This window comes from Apaloderma vittatum, unplaced genomic scaffold, assembly GCF_000703405.1.
Source record: "Apaloderma vittatum isolate BGI_N311 unplaced genomic scaffold, ASM70340v1 scaffold39908, whole genome shotgun sequence".
Lineage (NCBI taxonomy): Eukaryota > Metazoa > Chordata > Aves > Trogoniformes > Trogonidae > Apaloderma > Apaloderma vittatum.
Genome location: NW_009733122.1, coordinates 1 through 15528, shown reverse-complemented (window position 1 = coordinate 15528; position 15528 = coordinate 1). Strand labels below are relative to the sequence as shown.

Genomic DNA, 15528 nt, shown 5'->3' with positions numbered 1-15528 from the left:
GGAAAGAGTTACTGAATATTCTTGCTTTACAGAAGATATTGTTGCAAAGCTTATATTTGTGTGGTTCTAACTGCGTTAAGTAATCTTTTTTTAATATATATACTGGCTTTGTGTCCGTTTGGATGTGTAAAATTAGTATAGAAGTTCTCCTGTGAAAGGAGTGACTGAAATCTTTCCCAGGAAAAAGGAAGAGAAGAAAAAGTGTAGCTTTTTGAGAAAGGAGAAAGAACAGTTTTTCTCATCATCTTAAAAAAATGTAGTGGTCCACTCAGAGGTGGATCTGGTCGTCTGCTAAGTTCCGGAAGCAAAACTTCTGTAAAGCACTCCTGATTTGAAGGCAAGAGTTGAAGCAGGCTGAGATCATTTAATTATTTATACAGTTTGTATGGGGAAAGCAGCGCTTCTGCTTTTAGCACTGTCAGCTAGTGGGTACAGCCAAAGTCCCAACTGGAAGTGGCAATCGTCAGCCTGGCGCTGTGCCTGAAGTAGTGAGCTTTGCGGGAAGGCAGGACGTGCGTTAGCTGGGCCGAGCGCCACACTGCCATGGCTGCTCGGCTTTCATCTCGGAGCTGACTCGTCTTCCTCCAACACGTGTGGTAGAACCAGTCGTGCGCTTTTCCATAACGACTCCCTAGCGGGGTGCTGTAGCCATTCTAAAGCTCTAGATACGTGTGTTGACACTCCAGCCTTGAATGTCCTGTCTGTCCAGACGAGTGGACGAGGTGGACAGGAGCGTCTGATGCTAGGCACTGTGTCACTTTAACAAGGACTGTGCTCTGTGTTTCCAGGATGCTCAACGTGGCCTCACTTCCCTTTCCCCCGCTGTGTATTGGTTGGTGTCATTTCAGGTCCTTTCAGTAACCAGGAGATGGCAGAGTGGTTCCAGGCTGGGTACTTCACCATGTCGCTGTTGGTTAAAAGAGCCTGTGATGAGACCTTCCAGCCTCTGGGAGACATCATGAAAATGTGGGGCAGGGTTCCCTTCACTCCAGGTCCAGCACCGCTTCCACATCTGGTAATTATATGACAGTTGCAATATTCAAATAGTTCTGGAACAAATGGAAATCCAGTTATTTACTTGTCAAGTTCTTTGTCTTGGAATTGCAGGTGTTCCAAGCACCAAAGTTGAACTCGATGTTAAATACCTTTTTAAGAGGAGAGAATTTTTAAATACTTTCTTTTGCCATGTGTCTTGGTTTAAGCTAAAACAGAAGCAACGCTGTTCAGTGATTGTGAAAGACTTGGTCCTGTGATACATATAAGTGTTTCACAGTCGCCATACTAAAGGCGTTGCCAATGCTGATCTCTGTCTAGGTGTTTTACTATTTTGTCTTTTCAGTTCAGAGTGCAACTTTTACACTGCTTGCATTTGCAATGTACCACTCTTATATGTGTTATTAAAATAGAATGTTTTATTCCTAAACACAGGGCGAGCTGGACCAAGAGCGGCTGACTAGACAACAGGAGTTGGCCCTGATCCAAATGCAGCACCTCCAGTATCAGCACCTTTTAATACAGTAAGATTGCTTGTCCCAGAGATCTTCCAGTGGCTATGTTCTGCTCTGCATTTTTAATCATCTGGGTTCAGCTGCTTGTCTTTTTTTTTTTTTTTTCCCCATTGGGCAATGGGACTGGGAGTGCTTCGCCTCTAACAGCAGTAACCTGTTTCTACAAACGCCAGCGACTCAGAACTTGACGTAGTGGGGGAAGAAACTGAGTTGTGTAGGTGGGCAGTCATCAAAGCCAGGTTAATTAGGGTAATCCGCATGTGATTTATAGAAAAAGGGAAGTAGTACTGCACAACTTGCAATAGAGACAGCAATAACTGTTTAACATAGTTGAAGGTTAAGAGAAATCTGATTCTGCTGAGGTGGACCAATTTGTTGTATTTTTGATTCTTCCCAAGGCCCCGTTTGGTGGTTTCCTCTGGTGTTTAGCACATGCATTATATAGCTCAGTGGGCATTAGTCCCAGAGAATGAGTCTCTGTGGAACTTCAGCAACTTGGGCATTATATAAATAAGCAAGTGAACAAATACGAATGATTCTCTGCTTTTCTTTTGAAGACAACAGTATGCACAGGTGCTGGCTCAGCAGCAAAAGGCAGCCCTCTCATCCCAGCAGCAGCAGCAGCTTGCTATTCTCTTGCAACAGTTCCAGGCCCTGAAGATGAGGTGAGTTAGCCCAGAATTGAACGGAATACCATCCTTCCTGTACTCTAACTTGGATATAGTGATAATTATAATCTTGTCAGTGGTCAGTTCTATTCAAGTTTGCTCATGTTGGAGCATTGCATATTTTAAAGATTGTATGAATATGTAACAGTTGCTGGATGTCAAATAGTGCTTTGTATATGTAGCCTTTGCCTCAGAGAATGCTTATGAAAAAAGGAGGAAAAATCATATATTTGAAACAACCTTTTTGACAGTTCTGTTGTATTGGTAACGTAATGGCTTTGCCGGTTGAGGTCTGCAGTACTAGATCCTTGTTCGGCAAACTAGCCTATAAGCAGCAGATGCAAAACTGTAGCAGTAGCTGGCTTAGCCCTTGGCTTGGCAGCAGGGGTGAGATGAGCGAGAACCCTGTGAACAGCTGGTGCTGCCCCCATCACCTTTTTGTTTTAAATAGAGGTGTGGAAGGGAAGGAGTATGTTACAAGTTAGTGACTCTCATGCGTGTGCAGAGCACTCCTCTCCCTGGAAGTGGCATGTTGACTCTTCCTGTTGGTATTGCAGAATATCAGAACAGAACATGATGCCACCTGTTACAAGGTCTGTGTCAGTGCCGGACACTGGCTCAATATGGGAACTTCAGTCAGCTTCACAGCCTACAGGTAAGATGCTTAGCACGTGTCAGATCTATTAGGACAAGTTCATGGAGTAAGAGCCAGCATTGTTGAGGTGATCACTCCCTTTTTGATACTTGGGGAAATGATTTTTAACTGATTCAGGCTACTTTGCCTTGCAGTTTAAATTCAGTGTGAGAACAGTGAAGAACATAGTAATTTTCCTGAATGATTATGGAAAGCCTTGATCCAAAGGGAGTGAGTGTTGTGTTTTATAAAGGTGTTCTGCTCTGAAGGGAGGTGTTTGAATAGCTGATTCTCGTGTAGAATGTTGTAGGAAAGCCGTTCTTACTTCAGTAATGGACAGGCCTTGTTCTACAGGAAGATGAGGTGGCCCTCTGCTGACTAAGGCTAACATGTTGTCATGATTTTAGTTCATAAAACACAGTAACAGTGTACCCAAGTCTTTCCCCTTTCAGTTGATTTTTTGTTGATGTGCTTATTTTTGCTTGTCAATGTTTTTCTTCACTATCTAGTCTGGGAAGGAAGCAGTGTCTGGGATCTCCCCATTGATACTGCAGCTCAGGGACCAGCTCTAGAACAACTTCAGCAGCTCGAGAAGGCCAAAGCTGCAAAGGTCAGAAACTGTTTTGTACTGTAAGAAGTTGGGATTGCTGTTCTGCAATGTAACTGTGTTTCTTGAGCCAACAGAAGACTATTAGCTCTTCAATCCTCAGGCTGCTCTGTACAGTTCTGATTAGATTTTAATGAACAATACCATAAAGAGAATAGGGGTTATTGAAACCAGTTATAAAATCCTTGTGAACTGCTGTTTGGAAACTTGCTGTGGGATACTACTGATCTCTAAAATTGTGGTTATGTTTTTTACACTTGAATTAAAAACTTGTCACTAGCCACCTCTGTGTTAAAATAGGATCATCATCAGCTGTTATGCCAGTAGGAGCAGGTGGTCATTCTCTTAATCCTTGCATCTTTTCACCAGAATTGGTCTGGGGAATTGTAAGAGTCCTGTTTATCGGGGTTGTTCCACACTTACTCTAATATTTAATTATTTTTGCCAGTTTGAACCTGTTTGATTCTGTCCATTTCCTGAAACTGATTATTTTATGATGACTGCAAAGCAACTCACTCCTAGCTTTAAAGTCAGAGGTTATTTTAAGGAGCTGTTTTAGAAAGACTGACTAGGGCACTGGCGTTCGTTACAGAACAGAAATTGTTCTAGACATAGGAATCTGACCCCAGCAGGCAGCCAGCTGATAGGTAAAATTACCATTAAGGGAGAGCATCCGTCAGAGGCTTCATCCTTTGTGTTGTTACTGTAATCTCAGCACAGTTGCCCTAAGAAGTGGTGTAGGAATACGTTACCTGCATCTGAGTATAGTTTTATGTGAATTGTAGCTAGAGCAAGAGAGGAGAGAAGTGGAAATGAGGGCCAAACGAGAGGAAGAGGAGAGGAAAAGGCAGGAGGAGCTTCGGAGGCAACAAGAAGAGCTACTTAGGAGGCAGCAGGAAGATGAGAGGAAACGACGGGAAGAAGAAGAACTGGCCCGCAGGAAGCAAGTGAGTTTCCTCAATGTAGTTAATCTCTAATTAATTTTAATCCTTTATAAAACTCACTTTAAGAAACCTGTGGGGTCTAATTAATCTCTGGTAGGTGTCAACGAAGACAGTTCTAATATTTTTCATGTGAGTATATGAAATGATTCTTCTTCTGTTCTTGATTTTAAGAGCCCAAACTGCAGTCTGCAAAATGGGCTTTGATGGTCCACGTCAAGCTAGGTTCCTTTTTGTGAGCTGAGAGGCTTTAATTCCATGTGGAATATTCCCTCACAACTTCATAGGATCAATATTAGACTTTAGTTAGTTGTCCGGATTTTCTAAGTTTAATCTTTATTCACTGTTTATGCAATCTAGGTTCTTGATAAGGATTTGTTCTGGAGTAGACCGGAGCTTGAGCAGCTGTTGCAAATAAATAAAATGCAGAGGGCTATAGTGGGGGGAAAAAAGTGATATAACAGCTTCTTTTCCCCTGTTTTTATAAACTTAGTAAATATCCTTTTAAAATAAATCATCTGGATTATGTTATAGAGTCTTTAAGTTTTGTTTTCTTGAGTTCATACTTGGGAAAGGAAAAGATGTAGTTTGGACAAGCAGATTTGTTAAAACTAGTTATATGATGTGTTTTACAGTAGGAGAACAAATGTAGAAGTTTTATGTTCTTAATAGTACAAGAACAGGAAACGGAGACATTATTAGCTTGATGTTTCTAACATTTACTTCTGAATTCTCTATGGAAGAGAGAGATAGTTGTTCCTTCAGTGTCACAGGAAGGAAAGACAGTGAAAGTTTTGTTTTCACTCTGTATATGAAGGATAAGCGAAAGCACATCGTTCAGCCTGTTCACGAAGGAGTTAGTCAATAAATTCCCTCTGAAGTAGCACATGAATAATAGGTGAAAGTAGTAAATAGTTTTGTCCTTTGTAATATTTTTCTGTGTGCTTAGGTAGGCAGTTGTGAAGTAAGTTTCTTGATTTAAGGAAGAGACACTTCTGAGGAGGAAGCCTCTAGAATCAGGTCACAGACCTCGGTTCACTCAGTGTTTGGTCTTTGTCACTGGTCACCTATTTCAGTAGACTGCAGCATGATACATAGGTAGCTTTTGTGGTATCTCGAAGAATCAAGTCTATAAATAAATGGCTCCTGGTTTTTACATGTCTACTTTGTGGTCATGATGGTATACAGTGGAAAAGCCTCCTTTGATGCTCGAGTTCAAGCTTTACTGTAGCATTAAAGCAATAATATACTCAAAAGTTTAACTTTTTTTGAGTGAAGTTGCTTTAGATGTGTTTTAATCATAACAACTAATTTTTCAGCTGATCACCTGGTAACTCGGTGTGTCATCCATGGTGGCTTCAAATAAATAGACTTGGGGTGTTTCTTTCCATACTAACAGTTATGCTGCTGTGTATAACTTCTTAGAAATTAAATTCCAAAGGTTTTTTTGTCCACTTTGGATTTGTACAGTAAACAATCTGACTGTCCCTTTCTGAGATGTCATGGGAAATAATGATTTACAAGAAGGAAGCAGAATGGGGTTGAAAAGCAGTAACAGCAAGTATCTTAGTTCATTACCAATGGAGTAATTGCCGCAATGCTTAATTCTGAGCAGTGATGTCTTGAAAAAAGGTAACAAAGAGTTTAAGCACTTCTCTGGAAAAAGAAAATAATATTGTATTCTGTATTTAAAAAAAAAAAAGAAAAAATGGTCTGATATTTGAATCTGACTTCTGTGCTGGAAGGCATTGTAGAATCAGGGATGAACTGATTTATTAGCATGGATTTATACAGAGGAGATGATGCTTAACAAATTTGATTAACTTCTTTTGAGGAGATGACAGTGAGAGCTGAGAGGGGTGAAGCAGTAGACTTAATCTGCCTGGACTTCAGGAAGGCTTTTGATGTAATACTGCATAAAAGACTAGTATATAAGGTTAGTAAATATGCTGTTGATGGTGAATTCTAAATAAAAAAAAAATACTTAATAGAAATTCAATTCTGTAGGATGAAATGTCATATAAATGTTGAATCCAGTTCTGTTCATAGTTTTCATCAATTACTTGCACTGTAGAATTGCAAACAGTAATGCCCAGCTTGTATAGCTCCTGTGTTTCTTTTTGTTTCTGGTCTGATATCTTCTATTTTGTAATGATTGATCACTTTCAGAAACAAAATTTGAGGTTTAATAATTAGCTAATAATTGTTTTCTCTGAATTATGTCTTTAGTGCTCCCTTTAAAGTACCTGGTTCAAAGGTGAGATCCACAAAACCAAAAATATTTCGAAGCCCTAGTAAGATAGACAAGCAAAATTGCAGGTGTTACTAACTGAAAAAAAATCCTGTAATATCTTATTTAAGAATCCAGTGTTGAAAATGGGAATTGCTACTTAAGTACTTACTGCAATGTTATAGATATTTCAAAAGATCTGAAAAAAGCTGTCTGTGCAGCAACTTGTATGTGCTTGAAAACAATTGTTAGAAAAGATGCTAAGTAATGCCGGAATTCTCTTGGAGCAGGAAGCTGTGAGTAAGGGAGCCAGAGGGAGTCAGTCTCTTTCCCATGCAAGTCAGTGACAGAAAGCTGGAGAGCTTTGAATGTTTTCAGTCACATGCTCAAACAAAAACCTTGAATAAGAAGATACAGAAATAAGTATTAAGACAACCTTTTCAATAGCTATGAAGAATAGGGAGATCAATTACGTTAGCCACATGGTTCCCAGCCTTTCATAATCTTGCAGATATTTTTTTCCCTCATGTTGATACAACACTGTTCATCTTCAGTTCTCTAGGGGAGAGAAGTTCGGTGTTTTTTCCTTGGGGTTTTTTTTGTTGTTGTTGTTTTTTTGTAAATTATTGTCGCTTAACATTGTCTCTCCTGGCATGCCTGAGCAAGAGATCCCCACGGCTTTTTTAATGGCAATTCTAACCTGATTTCCCGAAGGGAAAGTAGGGCAGAGATGTCAATGAACTGCTGTCGCGTAGGAGGACTTGGTAACTTTGTTCATCTCTCTTGGGTACTACCTTAAGGTCAATGCCTAGTGCCAAACATCCCCCTTGGGCCTGGCTAGGCATCCTGAGCAGAGATCCTGGTGTGTGGTCTCTGGTCAAACGAAATGGACTGGCACACCTCCCACCTTCTCAGCAGACTTTTTCAGTAGAAGAAACAACGAGCAGAAATTTTTCGCCATTTGTATTAGGGGCACTTGCTCCCTGTGACTTGACTGCACGTGTCCAGTTAATACAGTTACGGGCCCAAGCTACAGAAGTAGTGTAGGTGTTGTGCTGTGCTTGAAGCTTTTGTGAATATAACAAGTCAAGGACTTGATTAATGAGAAAACAATTCACAGGCTACTGTTTTATGTCTGACTTGTGGAAGAAGAACTTACACTTATTGCACTTAACATTTAGCACTAAACCCCTGAAGTGACACACAGGAATATGCAGCCAGCAGCTCTGCAGAGCCACAGCGTTCCTCGTAAAAAATATTCTGTCTACTGTCAGTTATATTGTAGACATGTGGAGATAGTCATTATCAGGGAGAAATCTTTTGGTCCAGTTCTTCAGGGAGCTGTATTGCAGTTTTTCTGTGCTGTGTATATATGAAGGTTTGGTATCAGATTTAGTAAAAGGGTCTTAAATTTCAAAATTAACTTCTTTGATTTACCAGAGTTCAAACTTTATATCCATGCTGCACAATTAGTCTCCCTTCATCCTGTGAATAACGTATTGTTTATAAAAAAAACCCCAAACTTCAGGGAATACATTTGCACAGTACTGATCATTCAGAAGGAAAACATATTTATGAAAGCTTAAAGCTCTTGTCCTAAAAGTAGGTTGAGCTGGTAGGATAAGCCACAAAAGTGGAAAGGAGAATCGAAGGGATGAAAAGCAGGGTTGCCTTAACACACTTGCTGGACATCAGAGATCAGAAAAGGCAGCAAAACCCAGGGCTACTGATGCAAGGGAAGGTCAGGCCTGGGCAAAGAGTTGCACAGATGCATTCCTGTTTTAATACCACTGTACGGGAAGCTAGCTAAAGGCTGGTTCTGCGTTAGTCCTCCAAAAAGCAACTAGCAGCATGGAAAAATTTATGTTGACCTTCAGAGCAGTAAGGGAAGGATGCGGATGTTTTATTTTTAAGTAAATGTTTTTGCTGCTTGGAAAGCAAAACATATTGATTGAAAGCTATTTGAATGATTTTTGGATAGCCCAAAATCAAAGCCCTCAGGAGACTTTTTCTTGCCCATAGAATTTAAATAGTGTAGGAGTAGCCTGGTCAGAGCCCTTTCATTGAGTTCCACGTCTCTGAAACTTCCAAAGGTTACACAGTGTCCTCAAGTGCACTGGGCTTCTTCAGCTTATTTCTGGTGTCTGGAGATGTAGCTTGAGTTTTGTCGTGCACTTGAGCAGTCAGGGTTTAGAAACTCCTATAACTAGGAAAAGCTTCTAACTTAGAGCTGACACCTCAAAGAAAGGAATTAATGATACCCACACATGAAAATATATTTTTGTTTTCAAGTACAATTAGTACATACTGGAAAGAGGAGTCTCACCCTTATGTTTTCATTCCAACACCATTCTTTTAAAAACCACATATAGGCAATGATTTCATGTGTTTCTTTTTCCTTAAAATAATTAATTTATATATGAGATGCACATTGCATCAAAAAAACTTGCTAACACATGGGTCTGTAGTATTTAACATAGTTGTTTTGATCATGCTTAGCTTGGAGCTAGGGAGCTTTTCTTGAGGCCATTTATCTGGCCAGACCGTGTTATAGTCTGTGTTCTGATGCAGTTCATCAATAAAATGGCATTTATAGATTGATGTTTTGTTTCCAATTCCAGGAGGAAGCCCTGAGGCGACAGCGTGAGCAGGAAATTGCACTAAGGCGGCAGCGGGAGGAAGAAGAGCGGCAACAACAGGAGGAAGCACTTAGAAGATTGGAAGAGAGAAGAAGAGAAGAGGAGGAGAGACGGCAGCGAGAGGAGTTAATTCGTAAACAGGTGAAAAATGGCAAAGGGGACCTATTCTGTTTAATTATGGAGGCTGCCAGAACGAGCAAGCTTTGAATTTTACTCCTGTGCCTGAGAGACCATAAGTTTTGGGGGAGGAAAGCAAAGCTTGTAGACAGTAGCAAGCAAATGAAAACTAGGTTCTTCACCTGTATCCTGATTGTGGATGAAGTAACCAGAATCTGATCCGCCCTTTGGAAAAGAGATTTGTGTTGAATTAGCATTTTCTTTCAGGTTTGAGCCTTAAGAATAGCTTTGCAGCATGGTAATTTCTACTCCTTTCTTCAGAAGAAGGCAGAATACATTACCAGAACAATAATTTGAGTTGCGACTCTCTGAGCCCTTACTATAAAATACTTATCTTTAACATCATCTGAGATGATCAGTTTTGTCCATCCTTCTGTACTACACCAAGACTATACCCACTATTAAAGTTGCGGCTTTTTTCTTCCTTTTTCTTGTCTTACTATTAACAGATTGTCTTTTTCCCTTGGGTTTGGCTTTAGAAGTCCATATTGGGGAACTTGAGCTTACAGCCCTCTGATTGATACTGCCACGGTCCCTAAATCAAATTAATCAAGATTAATTTGACATGATTGGCTTTACATTAACTTTTAGGTCCATTTCAGAATTGTCAGTTGTTATTTAGAAATTCCTTTTCAGGACCCTCCCTTTATAAGCCATTCATCACCAGCTCTGTCCCTTCACACAGTCGTCTCCTTTACTAGCAGAAGCATCTTTTCCTTTGCAACTCTAGTGTTGAGTAGCAACAGTAAACATCGTTTTGTCACATGTTTTCTTCTTTCATGTCAAAACCCTTCTCCCTTTATTCCTGCCCAGTTTTATTCTCCTGAAAGTGTAGCAGTACTTGGCTGTAAGTAGTGTGAGTAGATGGAAGCTCAGACTGAAAGCTGTGTTAACTCCTAGAGGAATCTGGTGTGAAATTAGTTAGTCTGAGCTAGGGACATGTCATTTTCTTCCAAGTTCCTCGGTTGAGCAATGGGAAACCTGTGTTTTTAGGTGATAAGAGGTATACTTATTGGGCTTTCTTGCCTGAGAAGTGTGAAGGTAAATGAACCTGAACAGAACAGATTGCAGATACCAAGGCCTGTCTCTGTTTCATTAGAATGTCAGTACCACAGAGGAGGAGTAGATTTAGACTAAGTCTGCTTAAACTTAATTTATCTTTGTCCTGGGAAGGAAGAGGAGGCTGCCAAGTGGGCACGTGAAGAGGAAGAAGCTCAACGGCGACTTGAAGAAAGTCGGCTACGCATGGAAGAAGAGGCAGCCAGGCAGCGGCTCGAAGAAGAAGAGCGAAAGCGCAAGGAGCTGGAACTCCAGCGCCAGAAAGAAATAATGCGACAGAGGCAGCAGCAGCAGGAGGCTTTACGACGGCTGCAACAGCAGCAGCAACAGCAGCAACTTGCACAAATGAAGGTAGTGTGTTTCTGCAGTTTGACTTGCTCTTCTCTGTAGGAAACAAAGCCACAGCTGGGGTCGGGGTTGTCTAGACTGGCTTGAGCAGAGCGGGGACAGCTGAACCATCTGGAGAGGGAAGAGGGTCAAGTTGACTATGACAGTGATGGGAGAAACAAGAGGAAGATAAGTTGCAAAATGAAAAAGGTTCAGTCAGTAGAAGTGTGCTGGAAAGGGGTTTGCATACGAACACAGATGTTTATTCTTCTGCAGTGAGCGAGGGCCAGTGGAAAGTTTCTCAAGCCTGGAGTTCCTGAAGTCTTTGAAATCCAAATTGCTATTTTTCAGGCAGTGATGTGTTGCATTATTCTTGACACACCGTCTTTTTGACACTATGATACATCAGAGGACATCTCAAAGAAACACACAGTTTATACTTTGTACTTATCCATACTTTAAGGATAAAACGGTACAATTTTGTTAAAATTTAAAGGTGGCCTTTGTTTTCCCCCCTGTGCAGTGGGCTTATTCAGGTTTTTCATGATGATACATCAGCAATATTCTCTAAAATGTTTTGTAATTAATGTGTGTTTTGTCCCAGCTCCCTTCATCTTCAACATGGGGTCAGCAATCAAATTCAGGAGCCTGTCAATCCCAGGCCACACTGTCACTGGCAGAAATCCAGAAGTTAGAAGAAGAACGGGAACGGCAGCTTCGAGAAGAGGTAAATACTAAGAGTAGATTCAACTATGTGACTGCCTAACTGTCAATTTAAGTTACTAGAAGGAGTAGTAAGGATGAGGAATGTTTTTTGAAATAGCCTAGCTCAGGTGAAATCTTATCTTTCAGGCATAGGTTTAGTAAGTATTTGAAAGTTTGTATAGCTTCTTAAATCAAGTATCTAGAAGGAGGGAAAACTGTACCCTTTTAACCTCAGGAGTGTTATATGTTCATAAAATGATATAAAATTATTTCACATTTATATTCCTAATATGTTTGCAGAGATACACAAGGCCAGGGCAGTTTAAGGAGGGATGGGAAACAAGTCATGGTAGGAGAGACGGTAATCTTCCAAGACCCCAAGTGCTTAGCTGGCTGCAGTTGTAATTTGACAAATTTATTCTGTCCTAGGCAAATAAACATTTTGTGTTTACTGGTTACTTGGTGTCTCCCTTTTTGCAGTAACTGTAGTGGCTCCAAAAATAATAGGTCAGCCTGACTCCTTCAGAAGAAAGGAAGATCAGTTTAAAACAGGTTTCCTAGCTAGATTTTTGAATAGTAATGATCTTCTGAAAGTGTGGACAAGGACTTTTGTCTTGCATGCTACAGCAAAGACGTCAGCAGCGGGAACTAATGAAGGCCCTCCAGCAACAGCAGCAGCAACAGCAACAGAAATTGTCAGGCTGGGGTAATGTCACCAAACCAACAGGCACCACCAAATCTCTGTTGGAGATACAGCAGGAAGAGGCAAGGCAGATGCAGAAACAGCAGCAGCAGCAGCACCAGCAGCCGAACAGAGTCAGAAATACTACGGTACGTAGGGTGTTTGTCTATTCAGTATGTGGAGGGAAACGGTACGCGACAGTTCTACGTGTCTGTTTGTTACTGTTCTGCCAGGTCTGGTGCTAGTAACTCTTTATTATGTTTCAACAGCACTCTAACCTGCACACCAGCATTGGGAATTCAGTGTGGGGCTCCCTGAACACTAATCCCAGCAACCAGTGGGCATCTGACCTAGTCAGTAGCATCTGGAGTAATGCTGATACCAAAAACTCAAACATGGGTTTCTGGGATGATGCAGTGAAGGAAGTGGGACCTCGTAACTCGACCAATAAAAACAAAAGCAATGCCAGCCTCAGGTAGGAATTGGGGAAGGAGCTTTTGCAAAGAAAGGCTACCACTCCTTAAATCATCACTTAGCAGTTATAACATCATCATGGGTTTTCACTTTTTTTTCCTGTGTCACTCAGGATCTGTTTTGACAACAGAAATACCTAATAGGTGACCATTCACTGTTTATTTTGTGACCTACTTTGAAAGTTAGTTGGTTCTTAAATGATGTTTGCGTCTTATAAACTAGCAAGTCTTATAACACTGTACTGTTTACGGTACTGTTGATAAGTCTAGTCATTTATAATTGATTATATGTTGTTTATAATTGATTGTCTGTGTGGTTTTTTTACCTCAGTAAATCTGTAGGTATTACAAGTAGACAAAACAAAAAGGTGGAAGAAGAGGAGAAGCTGTTGAAATTGTTCCAGGGGGTTAATAAAGCCCAGGATGGATTCACTCAGTGGTGTGAACAGATGCTTCATGCACTCAACACAGCCAACAACTTAGATGGTAAGAGGTGGGGAGGAATGTGAACAGTCTGCTGTGAGAAGCAATATCTGGTTTGTTTCCTGACCAAGGTAGTTCTGAGGGAAAGTAATGACATCAAAGTAATGTTTTTCATGTGGTCAGCAAAATGGCATCATTAAACAGTGGTCTGCAGGGCTGGCTGCTCATCATCTCTGGTTTTTGTTGGGTTGACTGTAACAGATCAGTGGGGACTGGAAATAGTTCTGAAGTCTGCCAGCCAGAGCTCTGCTGCGGGTTTTTGGTGCTCGAGGCAGCCTTGTCAGGCAGGTGGATGAGATCCGGGTCACTTCCAAGTGCAGGCCAAACGATCTTAGGTCCCTGAGCAAAACATTTTTTGTCGTGAAAGTGGTTGAGTTTTCTGCTACGGAGGGCACGCAGAGGAGTGCCCCCTCCGAGATCACAAACTGGTGCCTTCTTGTACCGAAGCACTGCAGGCATCCTGCTGCCTCCAGTGTGGACCAGTGCGAATCCTTGTGCTCCGGCATCTGCACGCTGCAAAGTTGTGGTTCTGTGGGACCCTTGAACCTGGGTGGGGAGCTGGTGGTGCTGCATGAGCCGGGATCATACCTCACACCACTGCAGTTCACAGCTTCCCTCCTCTTGGAGGAGAGGTACTGGAGGTAACTTGTTGGCCTCGTTTGGGATGTCCTGACAGGCTGTGTGTCTCGGCAGAGGCTCTGGCCCTGTGGTGCCATTGTGGGTCACACATCCCCAGTGAGCTTCCTCCTTCCAAGGCTACTTTGTGTCCTGGTGTCTTCCCAGCTTGTGATTTGCTTTGTTCTTCTCTACATTAAAATAAAATTCAGTGCCACAAAGTTAGTTTAAGGGGAAAAAAGATGGTAAAGAAGGCTTATGAGTGAGCCAGCTGTTGAACTTCAGCTGCCTGCAGGTCAGGTCACCCGCTGTGCAGTGTGATCTGTTGTGCTTCAGCCAAAAAGAGAGTGTCCTGCTGACAGCTCTGAGAAGAGTATTTCACATTTGCGCCTGGCACTAAGTTGGAGCTTTAAAGCTGGCAGGGGTTAAAGCTGATGGGGCTAACATACCCTTAGTATTGTCAGTTTATTTCTCCTTCTCATCACCTTAGCTGACTTTCTTATCCTTGTTCTGATTGCAGAATAGACAGAACAGTGCATCTTTATCGTAGGGAACTCGGAAGACCGAGCTGTTTGCCATGACTACTTGATTAGCAAATATTTGAAAGAGATCTCTGAAGTTTGTGTTTATCGTGTGCATTCCCTCACGGTCTGCCTTCTTCTTGCAGTTCCCACGTTTGTTTCTTTCCTGAAGGAAGTGGAGTCTCCCTACGAGGTCCATGATTACATCAGAGCCTATCTTGGAGATACTCCTGAGGCCAAGGAGTTTGCCAAGCAGTTTCTTGAGCGCCGTGCCAAACAGAAAGCCAGTCAGCAGCGACAACAGCAGCAGCAACAGGTAAATCTTACTCGCTGTGGTCCTTGGGGTGTAGAGGGGCTGTGTTTGAGTCTGAAGAGTCTTGAGTTTCTGCTGGACCTATAGGAGGACGAGCAGGTCGTGTGAAATGCAGAGAATTAAGCAGATTACAGATATTTCCTGCAGAATCAAGTTTCCTTTATAGCTAATAGTCAAGGCCAACCGTAGCTGAAGTAGTGTGTCGGGATGCTGACCCAAGCTGTGATGCAGCAGTGACTAGTGCTGTCACATGTGATGTAGAAGGTGCTTTTGTGTCTCTGAAGGTTTTCAATATAACTAAACTTAGTTGCCCTTTAATCTTGTACTTGCTTTGTTTTCTAGGATTCAGTGTGGGGGATGAACCACAGTTCGCTACATTCGGTCTTTCAGACCAATCAGAGCAACAACCAGCAATCCAATTTTGAGGCTGTACAGAGTGGGAAGAAAAAGAAGAAACAGAAAATGGTTCGCGCGGATCCCAGCTTGTTAGGTCAGTGTTTAATTTCTAGGAATTAATGTTTAATTTGGAAAAAGCTTTGTGGAGTGTAGAATTTGTCAGTTAAACTGCCTTTCTTCTTTTGAAGAAAAAGAAGAAACAGAAAATGGTTCGCGCGGATCCCAGCTTGTTAGGTCAGTGTTTAATTTCTAGGAATTAATGTTTAATTTGGAAAAAGCTTTGTGGAGTGTAGAATTTTTTGTCAGCCTTAAATAGGAATATAGAATTTGAGCAGAAAAGATTTTTGAAGTGTCTTTAGAACTTTTCAGTATTATTACTGTTTAATGACTTTTAAAATTCTACGTCAATTCTATGGAAAACTTTTGTCAGTCTTTCCCCTCGTAAAAAGGCCTCTTCAATACCTTGGTTATTACCTGGAAACCTCTAAGCAGTTGAAAGTTGTCAGTTAAACTGCCTGCCTTCTTTTGAATTGACCTCTGCTTACTTTAT

The 15528-nt window shown here is 41.4% G+C and overlaps 1 protein-coding gene across 1 annotated transcript in view; it reads left to right on the top strand.

Annotated features, from left to right (window-relative positions):
* LOC104278701 (PERQ amino acid-rich with GYF domain-containing protein 2-like) overlaps positions 1 to 15098 on the top strand; it is an 18532-nt gene extending 3434 nt beyond the window's left edge. Inside the window, exons 6-19 of the mRNA XM_009875748.1 lie at positions 849 to 1015; positions 1429 to 1517; positions 2066 to 2173; positions 2734 to 2831; positions 3320 to 3420; positions 4203 to 4364; positions 9210 to 9368; positions 10578 to 10814; positions 11395 to 11517; positions 12123 to 12326; positions 12447 to 12652; positions 12982 to 13136; positions 14416 to 14585; positions 14925 to 15098. Of these exons, the coding sequence (XP_009874050.1) occupies positions 849 to 1015; positions 1429 to 1517; positions 2066 to 2173; positions 2734 to 2831; positions 3320 to 3420; positions 4203 to 4364; positions 9210 to 9368; positions 10578 to 10814; positions 11395 to 11517; positions 12123 to 12326; positions 12447 to 12652; positions 12982 to 13136; positions 14416 to 14585; positions 14925 to 15098 (2153 nt within the window). The remainder of the gene's footprint in view (positions 1 to 848; positions 1016 to 1428; positions 1518 to 2065; positions 2174 to 2733; positions 2832 to 3319; positions 3421 to 4202; positions 4365 to 9209; positions 9369 to 10577; positions 10815 to 11394; positions 11518 to 12122; positions 12327 to 12446; positions 12653 to 12981; positions 13137 to 14415; positions 14586 to 14924) is intronic.
* Positions 15099 to 15528: the final 430 nt, after the last annotated feature.